Raw genomic sequence first — 22,689 nt, forward strand, 5'->3', positions numbered from 1 at the left:
GATAAATATTCTATAATAGAGCTCATACCTTGTTTAACGTATCAACAATCTCCTTTTTGGAGCGCCTTGAATGCAGCAAGTAGGCGCGCTCATGCGACCAGTCCACTTCGGCCTCGCTTTTCACTGGGGCCGCCTCATCTTACCAAGAAGCTGATTCAGACTAAGCTGAATAACATGAGCGAGACATGGAACCCGAAAGATATCTACATTGCCAATACCTTGTGCCCGAATTTCATCTTGGATACTAGACATCATAGTATTATCATTCGTCGCATTGTCGGTAGTAACGGATAATACCCGGTCGGCTATACTGTGCTTCTGAAGGATTTCAATAACAGTTGTGCTAAGGCTACTTCTAGTATGTGAACAGTGGAGAGGCTCAAATCCAAGAAGCACCTTACGATACTCCCAGTCCTAGTCAAGAAAGTAGCTAGTGATGGCCATAAAAGCCTGGCTAAAGGGAGATGTCCAGCAATCAAGTGCAATTGAAATCTGGCTTCCCTCGGGGAGCCTATCTAGTACACGTCTTTGTCCTTATGTGATATCCTCGTCTAACTGGCGTCGTATAAAACTAGGCGAAGGTAGTTTGACCTTGGAATCGGCTAATTGTATCACACCGCATAGTTCTTGTAGCTCGAGACGTTCGAGGATACGAGATGAGAGTCGGGCGATAGATATCAGCTGGAGAAGTTTCTGGGAAAGAACGTCTTGAGAAAATCCTTGGTTTGATACAGTTCGTGGCTTTAATGTAAAGCAGTTAGCTAAGAAAGAAGGCCGATATAGAGTACTTTGGCTTACTGAGTTTTGTATAAGCTGATCAATATCTCGCTTTAGTAGACCTGGGTGGCAAGTACTACCTTTAAGAAGTGTTCTCATCGGAGAAGTCCATCCACGACGGAAATGGGAATGAACAAGAAGCGTGTTACATCGCTGACATATGATCTTAGGTTCTCCAGTCTTCTGGTGGGCGACTTGACTAAATTTATCCCAAATACTAGACTTCTTCTTACCGCTCTAGTTAATTGACTCTTGTGTATCTTTCTTTGATCCAAAATCAGTCAATAGCCACCATTCCACAAACTTCGAGCGAGAGTGATCCATATCAGACTCAGTATCATAGATCACCCAGAACTGCTGAAGTCGAGGGCCGACGCGCTGAAGTGATGCTGGTGCTAATGTAGGATGCGAAGATGGGTGATTCTCAGACGGAGCGATCGAGGTGACCGTTCAGCGGGTACTTGTGAGGATAGGTAGGTCGTCTGACTGAAGGAAGTCAGTTTCAGAGAACTGGTTCGTGAAATAAGATGCTTGGGAAAAAGCCATTTTAGGCAACGTCTTGTAGAGTAAATGTAAAAGGGAGAGTGTCGGAACTGAGAACTTACAGAGAATGGCATATAGTGGAAACGAGCAATCAAGTCGCGACCAGGGCTGGACGCTGTAGCAAAAGAAATTATAAATTACCTAAATAATACGTGTTGATTGGATATAGACATATGGCAGTGCGGTTATCTATGTTTATCTTACTGTTAACCGCTAACGACCACCAAAAACCGCAAGGTAACCACACAAAAACCGCAAGTAACCGCAAAGTAACCGCTGAAGACCATACAATCATTTATTCAGATAGCGAATTCTTTAGCATTTATATAGGAACTTATTTTCTAAATTCGTCTACATGATTAGAGATCTCAACTGTATATTTAATTGTTATAATGGGATTGTAAACTACGTAATTGATAAAGTCAAGTCCTGTAAGTGAGTTTTGTAGGAAGGTGCACTGACTCTTTCTTATACGCAAAAAATTTATTTCTTAAGATATATCCGACCTTTACGCTGACAATAAATTTACTGGCCACGTATATTTCGCATCCCTTATCTCAATGTAAAAACACTATTAGTACTGGCCCTTGTAACTGAATACAATTATGTTTCTAAAAATTTCGGTGGATAAATAATCACGGATATTCACGAATATTCTTAACAGTTATGGGGATACCAAACCTAGAAGATGACCTTGCTCTCAATAAATTGGTGTTTTTCACCAGCAGGAGTAGATTCACGAGGCCTCTGCTCGTGGACCTCACGGCTTTATCAGCTACATATGCAATACTCTCACAGAATAGAAAGAATGGATGACTATATGGGACTTCAAAATTTCAAAGCCCACGTTCGGGCCATATCAGGCCGAGAGCCGATATGTAATGTAGGGGTGGTGCGTCTGGTGCAATCTCGTATCGGTCTATTGCTCCACCGAGAGTGCGGGGCAACTGCAGAGAAAGATGGGGAAGCATGGAGCCATGATTTGGACTACCCAGTTGAATTGGACCAATTTGTGTCTCCAGGGAATTCTGAGAGGTACGTGCATGCTTATACTAAAGCAGGCTGTTTCCACCCCTTTTCACTCACAATTATTAACCATGGTTCCATTTTGGTGACTCTATTTTAGTTCTGTACTCTTAGCTCTACTACGGTCCCACACCATGATCAGCATCCGACTTTTCAGTGCGCTATAGGGAGCAGCCTTCACATCGTCTTCGTTAGCAGAATGCTGGAGGAACACTCCATGCGACGGTCCTGCGCAAGCATCATTCAAAGGCCCGTGGGAAGCCGGATACTTAGTACCAGAAACTAGGACGCTTTCCCCTGTTCGCATTCTAGACATCAATCACAACGAACTTGGCACTTGGCCACCGCAAAAAATACCAAGCTTGAATAGTAACGGATCGTTATTCATTTTTGACTGGGGATTTGAAGTGGGTGGCGTTGTGACCATTGAGTATGTCGCCAATGGCACCGGGTCACTTGGCATTGCGTTCTCCGAAACCAGCAATTTCACAGGATACATTTCGGATGAATCAAACGGAGGGACTGGACATGATGGTGCCTTGTACGCCAATATCATCACCGCGACTGGAGACAGTAGCCCAAGGTTGCAGGAGTACGTAGTGCCAGATGACAAAGCGCGCGGAGGCTTCCGATACTTGAGCTTGTACTCTCTTACAAATTCTACCTTGGATATTTCAGTCACAAATATGACTGTCAATTTGTCCTTCCATCCGAATTGGGGAAACCTGCGTGCCTATGGTGGTTACTTTCACTTAAGTGATGACCTACTCAATCGAATCTGGTACGGTTCTGCCTTTACTGTTCAGACAAATATCATGCCAACCAACACGGCCCGCGTATACCCATGCTTGAATTATGGCTGGGAGAACAATGCCGACTTGGACACTGATGGCCCTGGTTTGGGCGCCGGCAACAAACGTGATAGAGCTGTATGGGCAGCTGATTTTGGAATGGCTTTGAGAAGTGGTACGTTTTATTCTGTGTTATTCACCTTTGAGCTGCTTCTTTCTTAACATCTCTGAAGCTGCGATCTCGCTTGGGGACATGGGTACGCTGAAGCGATCCCTTGAGCTTCAATACAAGGTTCAGGTAAGCTTCCTAGAGCCAGAATAACAAGATAAAACTAGTCGAACTTAATGAGAAAACAGCGGACAACAGGAGAGCTACCCTGGGTGCCCCCACCGATCAACATCTTTGATTCAGACACCTACCATATGGCTACTCTACTCGCGACACACGATTATGTGCTCTTCAGCGGTGACACGAGCTGGCTCACCGAGAATTGGGATAATTACAAGCTGGGAATGACGTTTGCTACTCAAAAGATTGACAGAAGCGGTCTCATGAATGTCACTGGCGGTAACAACTGGGGCCGCACTGCCATGTCGACCGGACACACCACGGACGGCAATATGTTGCTGTATGGGTCATTGATAACCGGCGCTCAGATGGCAAATTGGATGAACGACACAATCAGCGCGCAATGGCTGAAGCAAGCCGACACAATCAAGCAGGCAATAATAAAGCATAATTGGGACTCTGATGTTGGGTATGTTGCTTCGAATGCTAGTACTTACTAGGGTGAAGAACCACTGTTTTAATAACATTCGAATAGAGCCTTTTGGAATACGAAGGAAGATCACAGCAATTATTGCGAGGACGGCAACAGTATGGCTTTGTACTGGAGCGCTATTGATCCGCCCGAGGCCTCCAATATCAGTGACTACCTTTCTACCCAGTGGACACCTATTGGTGCTAACTGTGGTGAGCTCCCCGGAAGTATTGTCATGTACACTGAAGGCTACGAGATCAAAGGTCATCTTGTCGCTGGCCATTCAACCCGGGCACTTGACTTGATCCGACGAAGTTGGGGTTGGAACCTACAGAGCCCATATGGAACTGAAAGTACCTTTGTTGAAGGTTACCGCATCGATGGATCGTGGCGATACCGAGATGACAGCTATAGCAAGAATGGCTCCTACACAGCCCATGCTCTTGGCTGGAGCACAGGCCCGATCGATGCATTGGGCTCGTACATTGTGGGTTTGCGACCAAATGGACCCGGTGGTAGAAGCTGGGTCCTAGAGCCCCAATTTGGTGATTTGCAGTTTGCAGAGGGTGGATTTACGACTCCACAAGGGAAGTTTTCATCGGGCTGGATGCTAAAAGCCGACCGAAGCGGCTTTAATGTCTGGGTGAATACACCTCAGGGAACAATAGGTCAAATTACTCTGCCTCACGCTACGGGAACTAGCTCTTACCAGGTCACATTAGATGGGAAGGACTTAAAGAAAGGATCCAACATTGCTCTCAACGTGAGTGGGGGAAAACACCAACTTACTGTGAGGTTCTAAGACACGGAAGAGCTAGACTGAGACATAAATCCGGACTTTTCCAGTCCTTACTCCTCACGAGGAGAGTAAAGAAAATGTCAATTCCAGCTTTCTTAGGAGTGCTTCAGCTGGCTTCCTGCCAGTTGAAGCCATGTTCGGTTTGAGCTTGTCCGAGTTCAAACCATATTCCCCCGCATTTCTATTGTCGCTCTCAGAACTTTAAATTCAACCTTCTAAAGATTCCAAGCAATCACTGTCCAATTAGCAGAAAACTTGTGCCTCTAGCAACGGAACTTCAACAGACTTGTCAGAAAAGTGACTTTTACACATTTTTAATTACCGGGGGCTCATTCTAGAACACAAGTGACCGGATTGATTACTACTTGACGATTGCCGGCGCGAGGCCATGGGGAATTTCAGATAACCACAAATAAGTTTTCACGCTGCAACTTAGCTAACTAGCCTCATTAAAATGAACTTAATTGATTGCACTATTACATAACTTATGTGATCAGGATTTTATTCATTTCTGTACTATGTTGTTCCCAGCCAGTGGGTCTATATAGCAAAACTTAGGAATTAGGTCACCCTATACCTTAGTAGCGAAGAAACCTAGGTACTGTGAAATTTCCCCATATGCTGATTGGCCCTCCGCCCACCGACCAGGTTGCCATCGGCTCGTCACGTATCGGCGCCCCCGTTCCACTGGGGGTCCGATGGGGCACATACTAAGGTATATAGAGAAAAGAGAAGGTACGAAAAACTGCCGGGCAGAACTCTAGAATATATATATTTTATAGTTAAGCCGGATAATAGTATAGCACATCGGCACCAGCACACAATGTGCGTAAACTTGTTATGGAAGTATGGACCTAAGTTGTTGAAATAACAGTTCTACAATACCAGCAGTTGATGCTGTTGTGCTAAAAAAAAATTCGGTTCAGCAGCCTATCATACTGCTGATACAGCCCGGCAGATACTCAAATCTGAGCCGGACTTGTCACGATGCCCGTTCGTTGGCACTTTTTCAATGAACTATTCAGACGAAAGAAACACAATGTTCGATAAAAATGTCATCTTTACGCATGAGCATTACATGCCCAGAATTTTGCTGGCCAACTCCACGCCCTTAATTCTGTTAGCAATCTTCTGGAACGCAATGTCGCGCGCGAAATCAGGACTGCCGTGCTTAGGCTTGACGTCGATAGAGAAAGGCGAGAAACCGCAGTCATCGGTGGCGCCGAGCTGGTCTATGGCAATGTACTTGGATGCTGTGACCAGATCATCTCGAATCTGCTCGGGGGTCTCAATCTTCGGGTCTAGCGGGTTGACGACACCAATAAATGCAACCTGCTTGACACCATCGGCGTCCTTGCGGATAGTATGTCCAATTTCCTTGTATACCTTCTCTTTATCCTTTTCACTCGCTAGCTGAATCAGGAAATAGCCCGCGTTAATTTGAAATAAGCTCGGCAAGAGCTCATGGTAATCCACGTCGTATGAATGTACGCTGTCGCAGTCTCCACCGGGACAAGTATGAACGCCGATATCTTTTCGCTGCTCAGCGGTAAAGTTGACGAGGACCTGATTGTTAAGGTCAATAAACGTCTTGAGTAGCTGCGCACCGGTCCAGGGGTTTCGTGTATCGTTTTTGGCCGCGAGTCGTCCTTCGGTGAAGTCAATGCTTACGCGCTTGGCGCCTGCGGCGAAGCAGCCGCGGATGTCTTTGACGCATTCGGATACCAAATCCTTGACGAATTGGTTCTTGGGGTAGCCCTCAACTTCCCCGATTAAGGGGTAGGTTAGGTACATCATGGATGGGGCGATGACGGCCTGCTTCATGGGTTTGGTAGCGTACGGCTTGGATAGCTTGAAGTTGTCGTAGGCGAATGTCTTGTATCTAAAGGGGCCTTTCACAAGACGTGGGAGCTGTCGGTGATGACCGTCGTCGAATATGGCAAAGTATTGGCCGTCAGGTTTCATGTTGGCTACGAGTCCAGTTCCGCCGAGGGTGCTATTGAAATCAGCCACTTTGGTCATACAAGTATATATGGAAATGACATCCTAGGTTAAGGCACTTACTCCGTGATGGGATACGTTGCAAAGCTGCTAGCTCTCTGCTCTCCATCTGTAACAAGCTCCTGACCCGTCTGCTCCATGCGCGAGATGCTATCTTTAGCCGCCGCATCCTGGGCTTTGACGAGGTCCTTCAAAGTGATTTTTCCAGCTTCATAGTCGACATAGGCCTGTTGAAGGACTAAATGCCAGTAATAAGACAATCTGTCACGAAATTGTTCACGTCTTAGGTATGTACTCACCCTGAGGCCGTGGAAGCGATCCTACAAGCTAGAATTAGCGAGGAGTTATCTAATGGGGTCCGTCTTCATAGCCAATAGCACATACCGACATTTTCAGTTGGGATAGGCATGATTCAGTTAAATCGTAGAACGGCAATAAGGACACCAAATAGAGTCTCCGTATATAGCACGGAGGTAAGAAATGGCAAAGGAAATATTAAGAAGGATCCTGGCGTAGGGGGGTTGTCTCTACCCCTCTTTACCCCTCTTTGTCAACATTGAGGTTCCGATCATCCATCTCAGCGGGCGACTGCCCAGAAAGATGGTGAGCCAATCGTCTAAAAATCCGAGACAGATTCTGCACGCTACACAAGTGGAAGCCAGACACGACGCTAGGCTGTGATCTCATTGTGCGGAGTGCCACTGACCGCACAGCTTGGCGCCTCATTTGGCCATCTTGATCCATGATCCGGTGTGGGGAAGCCGACGCCCATCCGCTCGACAGTAAACTACCACTCTATAAAGCCATCAATTATTTACTGCACTAGACTCAGAGTATTTTGACAGTGTAGGTACCGAATTGGTGGGTGTATTTCTTCAATGTCTCTACTTTTATAGACAAAGCAGCGAACCGCGTCAAAGACCTCTAGAAGCTCTCCTTGGCTTTTTGGAGCCGCTCTTTGTCCACAACCATCAACTTGGGGCCAAATTCTGACGCAAGGTTGCCTATTCGAAACGCCGTGCTCGGCGCGGGTAGGTCAAGGAATCTGCATAAGGGTGCCCTGTTTCACTATGATTTAATTTACCGCGCGAAGAACTGGCAGGGACTGACTAAAGACCGTTCATCGCTTCCGCGTCGTACAGCGAAAACTACGCGAGACTAAAGCGCCGATCAATCATTTAAATTGCAGCCCAGCTGACTTGCTTGGATTCAATGAGAAGAAATCCCCAAAAAAATAAAAAAATTTAGGGTGGGAATAGGGACAAGGGATGGAAGAGATAGAAAACAGACTTATTACAAACGTAAATAGCCTGTTGGTATGGTCCAGGTGAATATGGACTGAATTATGTACGCCGAGTCCAAATGTGGTTTGGAATGAATGCATCAAGATCCGGTGTCAGGTTCCTCAATGATCGTCGAAAATTTGCTTAGAACCTGCTTCAATGCAGGCCTGCGAATAGGTTTGCTTTTCTAATTAGTATTAAATCAAAAATGGATAAGCTTGCCTTTACTAACCTTATGAACATATCCATTCCCGAGTCCATGCAGTCCTTAATGTTGCTTTCTTCTGCGAATGCGCTCAAAGCGACAATAGGGGCTGAGTAGCCCATCTGTCGGATAAGGCGTGTGCTTTCAAGGCCATCAAGAATTGGCATCTACAATAATTAAAGTTATTCATGACGACACACATCGCCGTAAAGAACTTACTTGGATGTCCATGAAAATAAGATCAAAGACTTCGCCCTTCTCCATGTTGGATTTGACGGTGTCATATGCTTCCTGGCCGTCTTTGACAATTGTCACATCGTAAACCTCTTCAAGCGCAAGCATCCTAATTAGATTCAGCATTAAATTTATCTCTTTGCTTATGAGCTCTTGGGACATACCGTCTCACGACTTCCTGGTTCACAGTGTTGTCTTCGGCCACCAATACACGAACCTTTTTCGACTCGTTCCCCTTGCTGGTTGGCCCTTGGCTAGAAGGAATGTTCTTCGAATTTGAAGCAGGAGACGAAGGAACGGTGGGGGTGAAGAATGGGTGGCTGAGGCCAACCAAGCGTGGTTGAATTTCTGACTTCTCAAATCCTGGAGCATGTGCATGGGGCTCGTTCCTCACTGAGCTGTGATTCGAAGGCGTTCGCACAGTGTTGGAGAAATCTTCCAAAGACAGTACACTTGGGGTTCGGGACTCTGGAATGCTTGATGTCTGCATACTTGGTGTCAACTCTTTGACAAAGCCCAGCGGAATTCTCAATGTGAAACGAGATCCTTTGCCCTCCTCGCTGTCTAGCAAAATATCACCACCCATAATACGGGACAATTGAGCACAAATGCTGAGCCCCAGGCCAGTTCCGCCGTATTTGCGATTCAGCCCTAGGTCACCTTGAACGAAAGGATCAAAGATCCGTCGATGTAGGTTGGCGGGTATACCTGGTCCATTATCCTGGACCTCGAATTCAAATGTGACTTGACGAAGGTTGGGTCGAGTGGTTCTCTGTGATTCACTATGATTATCAGTTTCACCGGCTGTGTCTGGAACATAGGAGCCTAGGCTTGACGCAGTTTGCGGTTGTAATCGATGGTCATTGCGAGAGAAACCTCTTAGGGCAACCTGGTTATCAAGCCCAAAGGCTTCTCCGAGAAGTCGAATCTGTACTTCTACCTTCCCCTTCTCGGGTGTGAACTTGAGACTGTTGCTAACCAGGTTGATGAGCACTTGGAGAATCCGATGTTGATCACCCCACAAAACCATATCGGCCAGTCTGCCCGGTTGCACTGAACTAGAGCTTGGGCGTTCCAGGTCGAGTGATCGCTCACGGCACAAATTACCTCTCGGCTCAGTGATCCCAGCGGAAACGAATTTGACGCTAAAATCGATTTGCTTCTCATGCACTTGATTTTGGAAGATGATGGCCAGTTGCGATCGGATGTCGGACATTTTGAACTCTTTTTTTTCGATTTGGATAGCCTGGTCGATTTGATTCTTGCTGAAGGTGAGCAAATCGTTCAACAGATGTAATAAGAGATCGCCTGATTGATAGACCACTTGAAGTGATTTCTTAATTCGGGACAGATCGTCCTCCCCCATGCATACCGCGCACATGCCAAGAATTCCATTGAGGGGAGTTTTGAGCTCGTGGGAAATGTTTGCGATGAAGAGAGTCTTGCTTTCATTTGCAGTCTCTGCAGCCAGCTTCGCCTTCTCAAGCTCTCGGGTCCGCTCGGCTACCCGCTCCTCTAGTCGGTTATATTGAATGGTCAACTCGTCCGACATCTCATTGAATGTTTTGGTGAGTTCCGTGAGCTCGTCTGTCACCCAATGCTTTTGCTCCTTGACCCTGCCTGGAATTTGGAAACTACGAGAAGTCGGGACCCTGCCACTGCAGGCAGAGCTGTTGAGTCTTGCCAGCGGGAGTCGGAGGCGATTTACCCACATGGCAGGCGACCCTTTCTCGTTCATACGCTCCTCGATAGCTTTGACTGTCTCCGTTTGAACATCTTCGGTTTCTCGTCCGGCTCTCTGTAACTCTCGGGTCGGAGGAGACGCAACCTCGGCCTCGACTGATTTCTTTGCGGCTTCACGCAGCCTCCGAATAGGAGCAACAGCCAAGTGGGTCAAGAGAGGAACCATGATGATGATCGCGCCTGCGGTGCCAAAGACACAAGCAAGAATAATCTTGCGAAGTCGGACAACAGGTGCGAATGCTTCAGAGTGGGTTTCCTCCACGAGAAGAATCCACTCTACAAGTGAGTTTTGAGGACGGACGGCGCCTACAGCAACATCAAACCCTTTTTCGTTTAAGGTTGACAGCTGGCTGATTGATTTGGTCGCGTCATTATATGGCTGGGCCATGACTTTGAGCGCCATCGGGTATGAAGAGAGGACAAATGGTGTATTCGTTAATACGCCAGTGTGTCTATTAACTTGAGTAGGCAGCGGAGTGGGCTCGAAGATATAATGCACTTGTGCTTGAGCAAGGGCTGCTGCGTCGGGCGCGGACGTGGCTGTTGCGGGTTGACTAGTGGAAGCGAAGGTGTTTTCTGGCCGATAAGGGCCAATGAGGAGAACCTGTGCGCTGTTCCCGAGCCCATCTCGTGAACTCACAACGCTCTGTAGGTTGGCGGCGCTCGCGACCACACTGGATGTTGTTAGTATATACAACGCTTCAACCCTCTGGACGATCCTCAACAGTAAATCAGCTACTCACGTCATATATCCCAGGAGATCAGAGTCCGATGTGTTATTAACAATAGGCACGGTCAAGGAAAGGAGCGAGAAGGAGGAGTTGACTTTCAAGGGGCCCAAAAGCAGCGCGGCATTCAAACCAAGTGGAAAATCGCTAAAGGGATATGCGGTAATAGAACCGTTATCGCCCGTAGTTACATATGTCAGGTTTGGATACAGCGAAGGAGGATAGCCAAGGCCATCATCTCCCAGCATCACCGAACTGCCATTCTCAGCCACATACGGAAGGGTGATGCCCGGAACGGTATCGCTGGTGACGTTGAGTAATGTTTCGACGCCACCTTGTCCGTTCTCCGAATAGATTATTGCCTGATATAGACTCAAGTCCCCTCGAGTCCCCAATGCCGATTGCACGTCGGCGATGGAATCCACCCAGTTCGAATCCGATGTGTTTCCCGCATAGTATCGGTTTAAAGCTGACTGGATGAGTATTCTTGTCGCGATGGTCTTGCTAGTCGTTTCGAGGAGGTTCAGGTTGGAGGCGATCTGACTGGCCTTGATGGTCGCAACCAGTTCGAGGCTCTGTGATCTGTCGTTGGGTTAGCGCCTAGTCAGAACGTGAAGAGCCGACCATCACGTACTCGATCCCCACTACAAAATCATAGGTAGTGAACCACTTAGTGATGCAACCCGTTAGTCGATCTATCGGATCACAGGGAAAAGTGAGAGCTGACAGTTGCAATCGCAAGTGCAGCGATGCCCAAGATAGCCGACAGCAGCACTAGCACCCCCAGCTGCACGGCAATTGGAATGCGCATCCGGTCACGGCCATGCGACCAGGACTATAAGAGCACAAAACCCTCCTGGTCTGATAAAAATTCCTAGACAGAGCGGTTCAAGCCAGATGAATCCACCGGCCTAGAAAACAGTCTGAGATGCATGCCTGATTCATTGCCAAGTCAGCGCGCTCAGAAGGAACAAGGATCACAAAACCGTGTAACTCCTACATAAGTTTCGCAATGACTATAGCCTCCTAATTTCCTCTTTCAAGGTTTTGGAGTTTCCGAAACGATCTCAAGTCATGAAGAGAAATAACAAAATGGAACAAAATGGAACCAAATGAGATGGAACTCGGGGTTGGCGCGTAAGACATAAGGGGAATCGAACGAGATCTAGACAGGGCTAGATGCATCGAGTGGCGGGCGACAGCGCATGGAAAACATGCTAAAAGGTACCAAACGGTGTCCGCGAAGGCGAAATAAGGCAAAGCCGGGACTGAATGTGCCATTAGCCTGTTTTTATCCAGTGTCGCTGGTTTTTTATGTGTCTTTATGGTCATTTTCTGGGCGGAAACTGTTGGCTTTGCAATTCCCCCAGGGCTAGGGTGAAAATTGCCGACCGGCTCACTCCCACGATTGGCCGCAATGAACTTCAGTGGCATTGCTCGCTCTTTGAAGACTCAGATTTCGTAGTTGATTGGCTATAGTAATTATTTATGAAATCAATTATTAAATCAAGAGGATAAAGAGAGGGTAAAGACGAAAGAAACAGTGAATAAATATGGGTGATGCCGAGGCAGGTCAGTCCCGAAGGCCCGCAGGCGTTTCACACTAAACAACTTGACACAGTCAAAATTTCAGCGGTTTAAAGAAAGTAACCAGCCGTCCCAATCAGTTGAATTTGTCACCTCAGTTGAAGATTCTGTCAAAAATGGTACTCACGCCGCCTATCTCCTTTTGTTGTATTAGTTTATTATTGATTATTTTGCCCTCAAATTATTGGACATTCCGAGATTGAATTTAACTAGAGATTTGAATCAATTCGTGATTGCATATCAATTATGGGATGTCGCACGGTCTCAATTTGACCGATTCCACTATTCTATTATATTTTAAATACACACTACCTAATAACTCCGCGGCTATCTAAATGAAAAGACGCATTTTCACATTTTCACCTTGCCGGGCTATTAATTTAGCTTCGCGAAAAGCTTCTTCTGAATCCCTTGCGATTTGTGCTTGAGTTCAGCATCCAGCGCCTTGGCATACTGCGCAGCCGATTGAAGTGCCGTCTTAGGATCCTTCTCAATTCATTTCACGGTCTTCCGGTTTGCATTAACTGGCAGAGTGCTAGCGGGCCTGCTTCAAGAATAGCTCGTCTATTTTTTTACAATAGCTTTGTGCGACCGAGGTTTCTCTAGATCTGCTTCCCAGAGCGCGAGGCGCTAAGCGAGAAGTGTACTTGCATCCATACTCCGTTGAATATACTTCTGTGTTTGCTGAGAAAGTTTATCTTGATGTACAAGATGCTCAACCAGCTAAGTATTAGGCTTACTTAGACGATTCATTGTATTTGGTGGCGAATTAGTCGTCGAACTTGGGAACGCTCGGAGTGTTAGGGTTAGCCCAGTCCATCGAGGCCCTGACCGAGGGCGAGGGCAAGGACAATTTTGATCTCGTTCTCGACGTGGCGGGCAAGGACGTCAAGAAGGGCGGGCGCTACGTGCTCGTCGGCGCGCCCACATGGAGCGACACCTGTGTCCTGCTCAGGATAGCGCTCTTGCCCGCGTTCCTCGATGGCGGGAAGCGGAAGTTTGAGTTCCTCTTCTTCAAGGCAGAATCCGGGGCTCTATCGAATTTGCTTGGTTGGGCAGAAGAGGGCAAGCTGAAAGTCGTTGTGGACGAAATTTCCCCAAAGAAGAAGCCGTTGCTACGTTTAAGAAACTGAGGGCGGGGCACGCAAGGGGTAAGATTCTTGTTTCCATCGCTAATTGAGACTGATGGCAGGGCAATCGCTTGTCGGGAGCAATAGCGGGGGCCATGTATGAGGTGGGTGGAAAGGCTTCGATTCAGTTGGAACTATATCAAAGGTTGATTAGCAAGGATGTACCCGCCCCCTAGTAGTCTGGCCCTCCCCGCTCTCGCTGGTGAAAGCCCTCCATAGTCTACTAGAAATTCGGCCTAATGGAAATTTTACCCGCCCGCCCGCTCCCCTAACCCTCGGTGGTTCGCGGCGGGCGGTCGAGGGCTAGTCGAAGGGGTCGGCGGGGTTTGGAATTGTAGAATAGGGTGACCTAATTCCCAACTTTTGCTATATAAGAACACCTAACTTTATGCTCAATCAGGACAACGGCCTCCTCTAGGACCATATGTTTATGGCTTTCTAGTTGAACAAATCACCGCAACTTCATTTCTTTAGTTATGCACTATCTGTTTTATGTGAAGGCTTGGTGATAGATGTCTCAGCTGATTATAGATCCTCCTGGATGTACATAACATTAATCGTGTCTGCATGATTCTATAAGAACATAAAAGTGGCCGTAGCCATCGCCGCGATCAAAGCCACAAGGCTTTTTGCACTGGCCGACTCATTCAATAGTCCACTCGCAGCTCCAGTGTGATTTGCAGAACCATTGACTGATGTTGGGGTAGCTCCCAAGCCACCTGGTAGCCCCTGGTAGCTAAATGTCAGATTCTGGGGGATAGACTTGTTGTAACAGTCTCCATTCGCGAGATCCAAGTTGGTCAGGTCATCCGCGTGCACAAAGAACATGTAATTTGACTGGTTGAGGTCCTTGAATCCAGATGTGTCATATGGAAATTCATCGCCCGAATCGGTTGCGGAGGTGTTGCGGAGTAATATGCACTGGACCTGTCCAGGAAATTCGGTTGCCATTTCAGGGTAGTCGCGCATGACATCACTGTTGCTGGTGTCTGCCACCAGGATAAACTTGCGTTCAGGGAAGGTTTCGAAGACCTTTTCTAACAAGAACTTGCGGATCGAGAGGGTGGCAGAGACGTCGCTGAAGTTAAGAGGGCGTGTGTCGAAGGAGCCGCCAGGGTAGTTGGCGTAAATGAACTCCATGTAGTTCCTCGTGATTTGCTCGGGAGTGGTAGTCTCAGGCGACTGTTAGTCTTGAGAACAACAGCGGGTAAATAAAAGGGACTTACAAGATAGTGGAAATGCAGGTCTGGTAGGCTGGTAGACCAGTTGCGGTAAATGGCAGGCATGTTCTCCCAAGCTGTGAACGGACGAGCGAAAGAATTGATCAATCCTTGCTCCGGCTCGTAGATCTTGGTGACACGCAGGATATCGTCAATGTCGGAGACAATGGTAATTCCAGCAGGAGGTACAAGATATGCAGTGCTATTTCCAATGGTTGCGTCCTTGACATGAACATCAAGTCTCTGGATTGCTGAGGTCTCATTTCCTGCGGTGAGGCCCTTACTAGCGATTGGCACAAAGGTGTCGAAGTCACCTTCGACGGTTGTGTTGTAGGGCAAAGTAACATCCTGGGTGCCACCAGTCGTGTTAGATGAGCCACCGCCACCTGGTTGTCCGCTTGATCCCTGGCCAGCTGCAGGCTGAAGACGGATCGTGTTCACAGCAACTTCTGGTTGCTGAACAACAAAGATCTCAGCTGTCAGGTTACGCGCCTGATCTGCCTGGGACTTTGGAAGGTCCGATATACTCGTGTTGACCAGGAAGACATCGGCAAGCTTGTTCAAGGTTGAGACAGACGTATTTGGCTGTTTGTAGACATTTCCATGGAACCGAACGTTCCAGCCCGAATTGGTCCAATTGGCGTAAGGGTCAATGTTCAACACATTGGTTGGTAGCGCTGCCAAATCATCGTCGTTCAAACCGAGGGAGCTCGCAACTGCGTCTCCGGTGGGGAAACCCTGGAAGAAATTGGGCACTCCCGACGCGACCCATGAGGGTAGGTCCGACCCAAGTCCCGAAAGCACGTTATCGACATCGGATTCTACGTCGCTCAAGATGTCTCGGGCAACGACCGGAGAAGGATTATGCTGGACCGGGGAAGCTGTAATGACGGGATCGGCCGGGGCAGCATTGGCGAAAGCAGTTGGAGCGGGAGAAGCAGAGGCAAACGAGAGAAGAGAAGCCTGTACAAAGGCACACAAAATGGTAGACCTCATTTTCTCAAGTGTTTACAATTCTTAGCGGAAAAAAAGAAAGGTGAAATTTCCCCAATTAATAAAAACACACTATAATCAGAGCCGACGTCATTGGAAGATTTTCCAAGTTTGTCGCAAATTACGGGTCTTTGAATCTCTTACACCTGCGTCATTCATGAATATTTCTAGAGCGTATAGCTTTCTAATCTTGTACTTTAGTAATGTTTTCAGTATATCTCCTTTCAATATACAAAACGTGAAAAGACAAAAAAAAAGTTACAATGTCATCGACATGGAGATACCAGGTTGGGCTAGTAATAAACTCAAAGCCAGGCCCCAGCCCCATGTGAAAATGTGGAAATGCAAAATAAGCGTAGTCACTAGTAATCCTACCAAATAGTCTGATTCGGACAATGATGAAAACGAGGGTATTCAGTCTATCTACTATCCTATGTTTATAGGGGGCAGAAAGCGGGAAAAACTGCCGGAATGTGGAAATTGCGCTGGACGCCTGGATTCCATGGATCAGATCAGGTGATCAGGATGCGGGAGATGGATCCTAGTAAATTACTAGTGGGAATTCCACTCCGACAGAAAACTATCCCCCACATATCTTCTAACCCAGTTCTGAAACCAAGCGAAGAAGTTTCTCTAGCGCCGATATTCATCAACATTCAGAATGAATGAATGATAAAAGTTAACGCCTTCCATGAGTCCGTCAATGGGCATCCTCTCATCCACAGTATGCATTCTCGTACCCCGGGGATCATGGCTCGCTCTCCACGGACTCATTCGGTAGATCTGATTGGTCAAATCCCAGTAGTATCGAGTGTCCGTGTTCCCTAATAAGATCGTTGGACATACAATGGTATGCTCCCCGAACACTCCCCGTATTGTGCCAGCAAGTAACTCAAATCGAGGATCGCTTGAATCCGAAATTGGCGATGGGTCAAGATCGTACTCGGAAGTCAGGGTCAGTATGCCAGTGGGGTTCTCCGGCTCAGACAGAACCTCACCGAATCCGTGAACTGCAAGCCGGTGTTTCTCGGCCCAAGGGCACAAAAGGCAAATGTAGTGGTCTTTCACGATGCGCACCGAATCATGAGGGGCGATTCGATGATTGACCATAGCGTGGGATGACTCTGGAAGTGAGTTTACTATACTTAGATTAGTCTATGCCTTGGTCGTAAACCGAGAGTCATACCTTTGTCTCCTCCGTGTATGACGGTAACTGCAGTGCTAGTCTGAATTAACGATCGCAGATCGTTTGACTGGAAAATATGTTTGAAGCATTCATCAGAAGACTTATGCATGGAAGCACCTGCTGAATGTTCAGAGGCTTCACTGCAATATTGAGAGATATGTTGGTGGGAAACCAGGCCAGGATTGTTCTTCGAGACCGTGGGAGTGAAAGGATTGTCTTCAATTATCTGGACTGCCTGGGCAAGAAAGCCGACTATTCCAAAGTGAGAATTCGTTTAGATTTAACCTCGTGGGTATAAAAGCGCACTGCCTGTATGGTCTGGGGGCTCTTGAGAGAGCCCTCCCGGAGTATCGACTCTCATGGTAACGTCCAGATACCCTTTTTCTGAAGTGGCGGGCAAGGCGAACTCTCTGCCGTGTCTTTCTTCCACACTAGCCATGCCTTCATCGAACTAACGGAAGAGAACAATTAGTAGCCATAGTTGATCGCAATTTTTTTCAACTTACTATTAGTTCGATCCCATCCTTGCCATATTGCCGGAGTATCTCTTCAGCCAAACATCTAGCGCCATAGCTTTTCTCAGCGCCACCTTCCTCATCGAATCCCAGCGCCATGATGATTGTCCGTGAAGGCTGGAATCCAGAGGCCAGAAGAAGGTCCAAAGTCGACAATATGGCCACGACATTAGCCTTGTCGTCTTCGGAGCCCCGACCCCAAATATATTTCCCATCGTAGTGGCCAGAGAAGGGCTCGTGTGTCCACCTTTCCGTGGTCCAAGTAGTCACGGGCACCACGTCTGAATGTGCCATCAGGAGCAAGGGCTTGAGATTTTGGTCGGAGCCCTCCCATGTGAAAATATGCGCATGTTCATTGATCACAGCGTGTTTGAGCTCAGTGAACCTATAATACAATGTTAACTTAAAGCCATAACCCGTGCTTATTGAACCTCGCTCACAGCGATGGATATGTATCTCGGAGCCACTTGGAGAACTGGTAGAAAATTTCCCACCGAGAGTCTTCACCCACGTAGCCCATTCCATCGCCAACCTCAGTGGGGATGCGGACTGCTTCGGACAGGTGCTGAGCAATTTCTTCTTTAAAACTGGGCTTGTTTATTATGTCGGACACATTAGAAAACAATTCCTTGTGTTGAGATGAAGAGAGACCATGGAGTCTTTCTGATGGAGTTGAACGCATGTCGATGTCTGTCTAGGCTGGTAATGGAACGAATCTGCGCTTGTTGTACTCAAACCAAAATATCCAAGCCATTCGAGTAGTGATCTAAGCGAAGGGTATAAGAAAGCGTCTTAAATCTCCGGGTTTGATTGATAAGCTTTGGTAGCAACTCCTTCCCTTATCGGGATCAGGATTAGTGCAAAAGTTTGCTATTCATCTTCATAACCGACTCCTGTTAAGCCGAAAGCTTACCACCCCTATGGTCTTATCGCTAGCTAAGTGGGGTAATCAGATTCCTTAAACGGCAGTAATTAGGAGAAGCCAAGGCTCACACTGAACCGCAGCGTAACTAATCAAATGATGGTCAAACTCAACAATGCGCTTTATCCACACCCACTCCCTACACTGTGCCCCTTTATATTGACTTCAGTGTTTAATTCTCTTGTGGCTTTCGTTCGAAAATTTTTCGACGCCGACCCGAGACCACGCTTACCTCAAAATGGGTATAACTGGGAGGGCCGATACACTAGCGCGATAACCCCGGCTAGGAAAAAAAGGCGTTGGTGATCCCAGCAAATCGCATTTGCCCATTCATAAATTCATAAACCCCACCATCTCTGTCTACTGATTTAGTAAAAGTTTGGGTATTCTATTATCACCTCTGGAGGCGACCCCTTCGTCGCGGAGGAATTGATATGAGCTCGATCCCGAGTTTACCTATATTTCATCGAATGCCCCTGGTCCTCATAGCCGTCTCCGACAGCACCTAGCAACTATTCCCAGTTGCGATTTTCCATGCCGAAGCGCCTGTGCAACACCACAAGTAGAAATGTCTCAACGCGTTATTCCCTCGGGAAGCTCTAGTCAGAGCCATGCCCCCCCCCGAACCGCAGCACGAGCCCTCTGCAACCGACAATGACCAAGGCCTCAAGCGAACACATACCTTCTGGAGCTGTAAGTCATCAGGTGCATATTCAGTGACGACTGGATCGTAACACCAGCAGTGATGGCATATCAAACCACGATCCTTTGCTCTTGGAGCTGCAACATTGTTCTATATTACTATGTTTTTACCCTCGGCGGACCAGCATCATTCCTGTGGGGCACGTAAGGTTATCCAGATTATCCACGCGAAAGAACTATCAGTACTAAGTACTATGCAGCGCTGCGGTTGCTATTGGACAGCTTCTTGTCATGACTTCACTAGCGGAATATTGTGCCCTGTGGCCCAGTGCTGGAGGACAGCAATTTTACACTCAGGTGCAAGCTTCGATTCGAAAGAAGATCTCAAAAATTAACGTCCCATAGATGGTCGCCCCCGATAAATACCGCTACTTTTTGTCCTATACCGTCGGATGGTGTATTTTGGTAGGCGAAGTATCAGTGGCCGCAGGATGTGCTTTGAACAGCGCCGAAATTGTATCCACATTTGTTGAGATTACGCATCCTGAAGTAACCTGGAAGGTATGCCTACCAACCAAAAAACATGAGAAACATTCTTTTTAACACGCATTTTGCACCAGCCATACATGACATTCCTACTGTATTGCGGATTCCTGATTTTGCCCTTCACCACTGGGGTTTTTGCCGGGTCAAAGTATCAACCAGTACTCCAGAAGGTTGGCGCCGCGTTCAATCTTGGATCTTTTCTTATCTGGGTCATTGTTTTCTTAGTCATGGCCCCCAAGACCACGGCAAAATTTGTCTTCGCCGAGTTCATCAATACAACTGGCTGGAGTAATGACCCCTGGGTCTTTGTCCTGAGCTTCTATACGCCACTGTACGGTCTATACGGTACAGATGCCGTGATGCACTGTGGGTTCCTTTATCAGAGTCAGATCATGCTCCTGTACTGATATTTATTAGTGGCCGAAGAAATGAAAAACCCTTCCCGAGACGGCCCGCGTGTCATGATCTGGTCGATGGTCTGGGCTGGAGTTTCGGCTTGGGTCTCTGCTGTGATCATGTGCTTTACTGTCGGTCCTGACTGGAAGTCACGCCTTGAATATCTGTCGAGTTACCTATCCTGGTTCATGGATGTGACAGGGTCCGTTTATGGAGGTGGAGTTTTCTGCGCAATTATCATGATGGGACTGAACGTAAGCGGCTTCCTGCTATTGAGTGTTGATAGCTCTACTAACATCTCTTTAAACAAAGTACTTGATCATTGTCAACCAATCCACGGCAAGTGCCCGGATGATCTGGAAAATGGCCACAGAGCATGCATTTCCTGGCTCTAAATATCTCGCTCCTGTTGACCCGCGATTCAACATCCCCATCCGCGCCTTGATTGCTTTCTTCGTCGTCAACGTGTTTATTGGACTTCTTGAGATCGGATCCAATCTCGCGTTCTATGCTATTCTCTCTGGCGGTGGTGTCGCACTTCAGGTGTCATACTTGATTCCAATCGCGTGCGTTATGTTCAGGGGGCGCGACAAACTGCTCCCTCCAGGAAGAAAAACATTAAATCTTGGAAACTTTTGGGGATATACGGTCAACGCGGCAAGTTTACTATGGAGTACAATTGTTGTGATCCTATATGTTTTCCCCCAGTATCTGCCTGTGGTGAACGACATTGCTAACATGAACTGGGCCATTGCCATTTTGGGAGCGGTGTTCATTTTCGCTGCTATTTCTTGGGTCACTACCGCCCGAAAGCATTATATGCGATCAAAACCCCTCGTCATCATCGACAGCCAGGTGCCTGGCACGGTGGATAGCTCTCCCGAAGCAGGATATATTAAGGCTTGGTCGTCAGTGACAGAGGGAAAGTGATGATTTGATTATATTTAATTGTACAAGAAAAGAAATACATTGTCTGTCATCGCGATCAGACTCGCAATTCGTACCTACCTCGTTTCTGATGGCGATACCGTGTTGTACATAGTTGTACATATTAGTGTATTCTTGTTTATTGACACGAATATGAAAAGGGCTCTTTGAGGATCAAAATTTATATGGCCGTCGGCTAATTAGACAAATAATCAAACAGCGATAATTGGTTGGCCGCGCTCTTCCCATTGGCGTGCCAGAAGGCACCAATCTTGATTCGATCCTTGCCAAAGCTCCTCGAGAAAGGTCGAAAGAATGGCGTAGTGCTCAAATCGAGTGTCGGTAAAGATCTTTTCACAAAGGGAACGGACAATCTTTCTCCGCTCCGGGTCTTCATGAGTTGCAGTCCCCGCGATAAGAATCGGCCATGGGAAGTTTTGGAGACAGACATCCACATTCTCTATGTGCCTAAGGGCGTGGAACAATTTTGTGGAATGTTCTTTTTCAAGCTGATTGATAGTAACCTTATCGGTGATACAAAGACGACCACAAGCATAGACCATTCTTGCATGATGGTATAGTTGGGAAACTCGTACAAAATCCGACGGCGATGGCTGCTTAGCCGACCCGGTCATTAATGGGCCTGCCGCCATCAGCGTCAATCCGTGTGAAAGTTCAAACTCTGTCTCTAGGTCCAGGAGTGACAGTGTGTCCGTTGGCTGCACATCGTTCAGGTGCTGAAATGAGCAGATTGTGATCCGTTGAATGATTTCGAGAAACCTCCCAAACGGAACATCTTGCCCTTGGACCGGTAGAGTCACATGCTCAACATGTCTATGACTAAACAGAGTAGTGCATGCGAGAATGTCATAAGTTGCCAACTGGTTCCGCAGAAAAATTGTCAGTTCATCGTCAGAGGCCCTGCTGAGTGATAAGGTATTGATGAGGACTCTTGCCGCATGTCGATGAGATTGAGCGGGGAAAATCTCAGATTTCAGGAGTGAGTGATTTGAGAGAGTAAGGATGGCGGCAAGTATTGCTTCAATCTCTCTGTTACCGTCTAGAATCTCAGCCCGCCGGCCATCTTCGCTCATCTCTATGAACTGTCGGACTCTATCAGTAATCATGATGACGGCATTTTGCCCAGCAGAGTGTGCAAATGTAGCCTCGAGTTTCAGCTCATGTTGGATGTGTGCTGCAGAGATAGCGAGAAGTGCTAGCCGCAACACAGCATGCGTTTCTGATAACGGCACCACAAGACGCTTATATGGATTGTGCTCGGAATCGAGCCATACCATCAACGGTGCAATGGAGGTGGAATAGTGGTGGAGCAGGCGATCGACAATGTGTTCAGGCAAGGATCGGGTAAGTAGTTCGACGCTCGAATGATTTGCCCGGTCATTGAATGATTGATCAATCTCGCTTGCTTGCAGATCGACCGGAGTTGTGGTAGTTGTCGATTGCCTGGCTGCTCCAAATGTAGCAAGAGTCCCCAGCCCCTTATATCGACCACGAATAGCGGCCGCATTGGTCCAGCGAATGCGAGGGCCGTAGCCGGGACATTCAACACCCTTGATGTCACATTTGCGGCATGATGGGACTGTGCGATCACACTTGATACGCCTCCGATTGCAGACACGGCAGTCTGGTGTACTCGTTAATGAAGTTGGTTTGCTTTGGTGGGCCAAATAACTAACCCTTCGTCACCGCTTGATCATGCGTCCCAGTTTCCAT

The 22,689-nt window shown here is 47.4% G+C and overlaps 5 protein-coding genes across 5 annotated transcripts; 1 reads left to right on the top strand and 4 right to left on the bottom strand.

Annotated features, from left to right (window-relative positions):
• Positions 1–3,390: 3,390 nt before the first annotated feature.
• PFLUO_LOCUS4153 (uncharacterized protein) lies at positions 3,391–4,728 on the top strand (the record flags this gene model as incomplete). Its single annotated transcript, XM_073781474.1, has 4 exons — positions 3,391–3,435; positions 3,495–3,895; positions 3,962–4,661; positions 4,717–4,728. 4 exons carry the CDS (start codon positions 3,391–3,393, stop codon positions 4,726–4,728), a joined length of 1,158 nt encoding a protein of 385 aa, XP_073638225.1.
• Positions 4,729–5,771: 1,043 nt separating this feature from the next.
• Positions 5,772–7,107, bottom strand: PFLUO_LOCUS4154 (uncharacterized protein; the record flags this gene model as incomplete). The annotated part of the gene is made up of 4 exons (XM_073781475.1): positions 5,772–6,693; positions 6,762–6,936; positions 6,998–7,018; positions 7,083–7,107. The coding sequence occupies 4 exons, from the start codon at positions 7,105–7,107 to the stop codon at positions 5,772–5,774; spliced, it is 1,143 nt and encodes a 380-aa protein (XP_073638226.1).
• A 974-nt stretch (positions 7,108–8,081) lies between these two features.
• Positions 8,082–11,702, bottom strand: PFLUO_LOCUS4155 (Histidine kinase osmosensor; the record flags this gene model as incomplete). The annotated part of the gene is made up of 7 exons (XM_073781476.1): positions 8,082–8,148; positions 8,214–8,353; positions 8,406–8,529; positions 8,585–10,837; positions 10,907–11,473; positions 11,526–11,560; positions 11,619–11,702. The coding sequence occupies 7 exons, from the start codon at positions 11,700–11,702 to the stop codon at positions 8,082–8,084; spliced, it is 3,270 nt and encodes a 1,089-aa protein (XP_073638227.1).
• Positions 11,703–14,181: 2,479 nt separating this feature from the next.
• PFLUO_LOCUS4156 (uncharacterized protein) lies at positions 14,182–15,824 on the bottom strand (the record flags this gene model as incomplete). The annotated part of the gene is made up of 2 exons (XM_073781477.1): positions 14,182–14,790; positions 14,835–15,824. The coding sequence occupies 2 exons, from the start codon at positions 15,822–15,824 to the stop codon at positions 14,182–14,184; spliced, it is 1,599 nt and encodes a 532-aa protein (XP_073638228.1).
• Positions 15,825–21,167: 5,343 nt separating this feature from the next.
• On the bottom strand, positions 21,168–22,689 carry PFLUO_LOCUS4157 (uncharacterized protein; the record flags this gene model as incomplete). Its single annotated transcript, XM_073781479.1, has 2 exons — positions 21,168–22,600; positions 22,653–22,689. 2 exons carry the CDS (start codon positions 22,687–22,689, stop codon positions 21,168–21,170), a joined length of 1,470 nt encoding a protein of 489 aa, XP_073638229.1.

This window comes from Penicillium psychrofluorescens (genome assembly GCF_964197705.1).
Source record: "Penicillium psychrofluorescens genome assembly, chromosome: 3".
NCBI classification, from domain to species: domain Eukaryota; kingdom Fungi; phylum Ascomycota; class Eurotiomycetes; order Eurotiales; family Aspergillaceae; genus Penicillium; species Penicillium psychrofluorescens.